We start from the raw sequence: 4,023 nt of genomic DNA on the forward strand, positions 1-4,023 counted from the left end.
AGCCCCAGGGGGGCAGCATCAGGGTCCTGGGGGGTGGGGTGGGGGGGGGACCCATCAGGCAGGGGAGACAGGGGGTCTTCCCCCTACCCCCAAGAGGCTGCCGGTACCCCCAGATCTCTCCTGCAGAGCCGGGGGGAGCCCCAGACCCCACCCAGCGGCTGTGCCATGGCGGGAGCCTAGGAGGTGCTGCCGGGGTCATGGGCTGGGGGCGGTCTGGCTCCTGCCATAGGGCCCGGGGGCTGCGACCAGCTGGTGGTGGGTGCTGGACAGGCCACGTACACGTTACGCTCCCCCCGACCGGCACGGACACAGGATAGCAACTACTGCTCACGGGCACGTGCCTGGTCCTGCTAATGACCTCTAATGAGGCAGGGCATGGCGGGGGACGGGCACTGCCAGCTGCGTGCAGCGTGTGCGTGCGGGTGGAGCAGGTTGGGAACAGGCTGCCAGGGAGACAGGCGGATGCACGGTTTCTGTGGCAACGGGCAGTTCGGAAAGGCCATTGCAGGAGGATGCAGCCCGAGCCCCCTCCTGCGGGGTCCCCCCACTCGCTCCCGCCTGGGGGTCACGAGCCGGGGTGCATACAGGTGTGGGGAAGCCCGGCGGGGCGCGGAGTCGGCACTGCTGTCACGAGCTGGGAGCGCTCGGCTCCAGCACCGCGGGGAGGGGGCTGGGGGGGAAGGCTGAGACCTCTGGGGCTGCAGATCGGGAGTTAAGAGCACCGCGTGCAGGGGAAGCTGCGACCCCCCCCTTGCACACACACACACACACACACACTTCTCCCAGCCCCGTCCCTGGGACACCATGGCCGGTAGCACAAGCAGGGCCCGATCCTGCTGCTGGGGGTAGAGCTGGGGGCCAAGCGCTGCCAGGGTCTCAGTCCCCATAGACGCCTGCCCAGAGCAGACTGGGGTTAACTGGGGATGACTGGACTGGACTGGACTGGAGGTCAGGCCAGAGCATCACCAGCGCCCGTGCCCTGCGTACCTGGGGGGGCTCCGGCTCCAGGAGCTGCCCGTCATCCTGGCTGGGCTCCTTGCGGAAGAGGGTGTAGAAGATGTAGACCAGCAGGGAGTAGATGGCGTACATGGGGTGCCCGCGTGCGGGGCCGGGGGCCCGGACCCCGCCGCCAGCCAGCCCCCAGGCCTGGCACCCAGGGGGGCAGAGGGGCTCGAGCTGCCTCCCGCTAGCGCTGCAGCATCCTGCCAGCCGGTCCCTCCGCAGTGGCCGGGGGCCTGCTCATGCCCAGTCCAGCCGCCCCTCCTCCTGGCACTGCGGTAGCAAGGATGCCGAGGGCTGGCGGGGTGGGGGAGGCGGCTGGGAGGGGTCCCCGCGACCTCGCTGGCACCCAGCACCCCGGCGGCCTCCGGGCAGCCTGGACCGAGCACCGGCTCCCCCAGGACACCCCTTGGCCAGGGACCCAGAAAGGCTTGGGGGGGGGGCCAGGCGCAGTCTGGGGGAGGAGGGTTGGGGGGGGGGGGCCAGGCGCAGTCTGGGGAAGGAGCTGTGCAGATTCACAGCAGCCGGGGAGGACACAGGCCTGCGAGCTCATACCCATCTCCCCAGCCTCCAACACCCCCATTCCTGCCCTCGTACCCCCACCCTGGGGTCTGGATCCGAGCAGCGAGTGCAAAGGGCAGAGTTAAGGGTGTGGATCCCCCTTTCCTCACGCCTGGCCCAGTCTGGGTGCAAGGGCCAGGCTCGCTGCATGGGCAGGTGCGACATCCTGTTGCAAGCCGGGGTCCCTGCACACCCACCGGCTTCTCCGCTGCCCTCGGCTTCCTCCTGCCCGCTCCAAAGGAGCAGTCGCCGGGACCCTGGGCACGCTGCACGTGGGGGCCGCGGCCCCAGGGAGAAGCTAGCCCAGGGCAGCAGGTGGGGACAGTCTCTGTGCTCCCAGCGAGACTGTGCAGGGGGGTTAGCGTAGCCCTCGCCGCGTCCCAAACCTCCAGCCCCGCTGGGACATCTGCCAGCCAGAGCCCGGGGCTGTCCAGACGGGGCGACACGACCCCTCACACCAACCCCGCAGGGTCCTGGCGGGAGGGTCTTGCCCCTGCACTCAGGCTCAGCCCAGCGCTGCACTGGGGCAGGAAGGGATTTCCCCCTGTTCAGACTGGTCGTGCTAAGTGCCCTCTGCCTCCGCCGGGCAAACGGGGACGGGCTGCTCAGATGCCCTCGCTCTGAGGCTGCCCAGAGCAGCGGGGGAGTCTCTGTCCTTGGCGGCACTGGACGGACACGTGTCCAGGCTGGTGCAGACAGGCTGGCGCTGCCTTGAACTGGGGGTGGCCTGGATGCAATGCCCCCTGGGCCCTGCTGATTCGACCCCTCGGTATTCGACAGGGACCGTCCCCGGTGCAGTGCCAGGCCGAGCCCTACAAGACGTGGGGTTTGGTGCGGGTCGTAGCCGCCTGGGAGATAAAAGTGGGGCCAAGGCTCTTCCCAGCGGGCATCACGTGTAGCTGTTTTGGGGACGGTCTTGCCCCACAGCTGCCCGCCTCTGACGTGAGCAGTGCTGGGAGCTGCAGCAGCTGGGGCCAAGCTGCAGATTCCCAGGGCTGTGCACGCATCGACCAACCTCGTGCTTGATGAGCCAGGATCGTTAGGGCAGGGGTGGCTGCTCTGCCCAGCCGGCGCCAGCTCCTGGCACGAGTTAGACCCCTTTGTGCCCTGCCCAGCCTGATGCTCAGTCCTCAGCGTGCCAGCCAGTGCCACCAGTCAGTCCAGTGCCCCTCAGTGCTAGCTCCCTGGAGCTTGGGGATGGATGCCTCCAGCTCCCCCTCCCCGAGAGCCCGTGGGCATGCCGGGGCTGCTCCCCCAGCCAGCCCCAGGCTCTGCAGGCCCCAGTGGGCCTTGGGGGCAGCTACAGGGTCAGGGCTGAGCCCCCCGGCTGCAGGAGCGATAGACCCCGGCCAGCCCAAGGAATCTCAGGCCACGCTGCATCGTGCGGGTGCCACGGACTTTATTGCACCAGAGGCAGGTGCCACCCTCGTGGGGGCACAGCTGGGCTTCGCCCTGTGGCTCCCCTGCTTGCATGGACCCTCCCAGTGCCTGACAGCCGGGACCATGACCCATCGGGGCAGGGACCCTACTGGGGGCAGCACTTGCTGCGGAGCCTGGCCTCGTCTGGCTGCTGGGAGCAGTCACAGCTGGGGCCTGGCCAGCCCCCCGGCACCTGCTGCTCACCCCACCTCACCCCACCCCACCCTGTGCTCTGCCTCCTGCCCCCCCCAGCCCTGCTGGGTCGCTCAGCACAAGGGCAGGGGGTCTCCAGGAACAAGGTGTGAAGACCCCCCTCTGCTGCCTGCCCTGCCCTCCTATCCCGCAACCCCCTGCCAGGGGTGCAGCTCTCTCTTGTGCCTGGGGCCCCTCCTCAGACCAAGTCCTCTCTGCTCCACCCACAGCCACGGCCAGCCCCAGGGAGGAGCTGCATGCAGGCAGCAGAGCCCCAGCACCCCGGGGATACCAGCTGGGGGCTGCCCGGTGCAGGGGGCTGCAGGTCAGGGCTCCTCCACCAGCATCTCCTTTTGACGCTTCGTGCTGGACCGGGTGCAGGGCCCCTGCAAGGGCAAAGCAGCCAGGGTCAGGCCGGGCAGGAGAAGGTGCCAGCTGGCAGCACCCAGCAAGAGGGGCACCGGGTCTGCTGCAAGCCTGGGCCCCCCAGCTGCCACCAGGACCCTGGTGCTGCCCCACACAGGATGCCCGTGTCCCCCTCACCTCCGGCGGGTGCCCACGCTTGCTGGCGGGGAAGAACTCCCCCAGCAGTGGCTGCCGCTCGCACGCTGGGGCCTCGGGCTGCTCCTCCGCCTCCTGGCGCTGCGTCTCCAGCCACCGGTCCAGCCGCCGGCGCACCCGCACCTCGCTGCAGCGGGAGAAAGAGGGCACCCTTGGGGGCAGCAGGGAAGACCCTGACGTGCCCCCTGAGCAGACTCACGGGTTAGAAGGGGCCAGGCTGCAGCAGGGGGTCCCCAAGCCCAGCCCCGCCCCAGAAGCCCCAGCTCTGGCCACCTAGGCCTGCTCACGGGC

At 69.6% G+C, this 4,023-nt stretch overlaps 1 protein-coding gene and 1 pseudogene across 1 annotated transcript in view; both read right to left on the minus strand.

Moving 5' to 3' along the window:
• Nucleotides 1-1,089, minus strand: part of LOC102372210 (kinesin-like protein KIFC3) — an 11,953-nt gene extending 10,864 nt beyond the window's left edge. The window contains exon 1 of the mRNA XM_014527547.2: nt 988-1,089. Within this exon, the coding sequence (XP_014383033.1) occupies nt 988-1,089 (102 nt within the window). The remainder of the gene's footprint in view (nt 1-987) is intronic.
• A 2,093-nt stretch (nt 1,090-3,182) lies between these two features.
• Nucleotides 3,183-4,023, minus strand: part of LOC102372450 — a 3,840-nt pseudogene continuing 2,999 nt past the window's right edge.

The sequence above is a fragment of the Alligator sinensis genome, unplaced genomic scaffold, assembly GCF_000455745.1.
Source record: "Alligator sinensis unplaced genomic scaffold, ASM45574v1 scaffold1544_1, whole genome shotgun sequence".
Classification (NCBI taxonomy): Eukaryota; Metazoa; Chordata; order Crocodylia; family Alligatoridae; genus Alligator; species Alligator sinensis.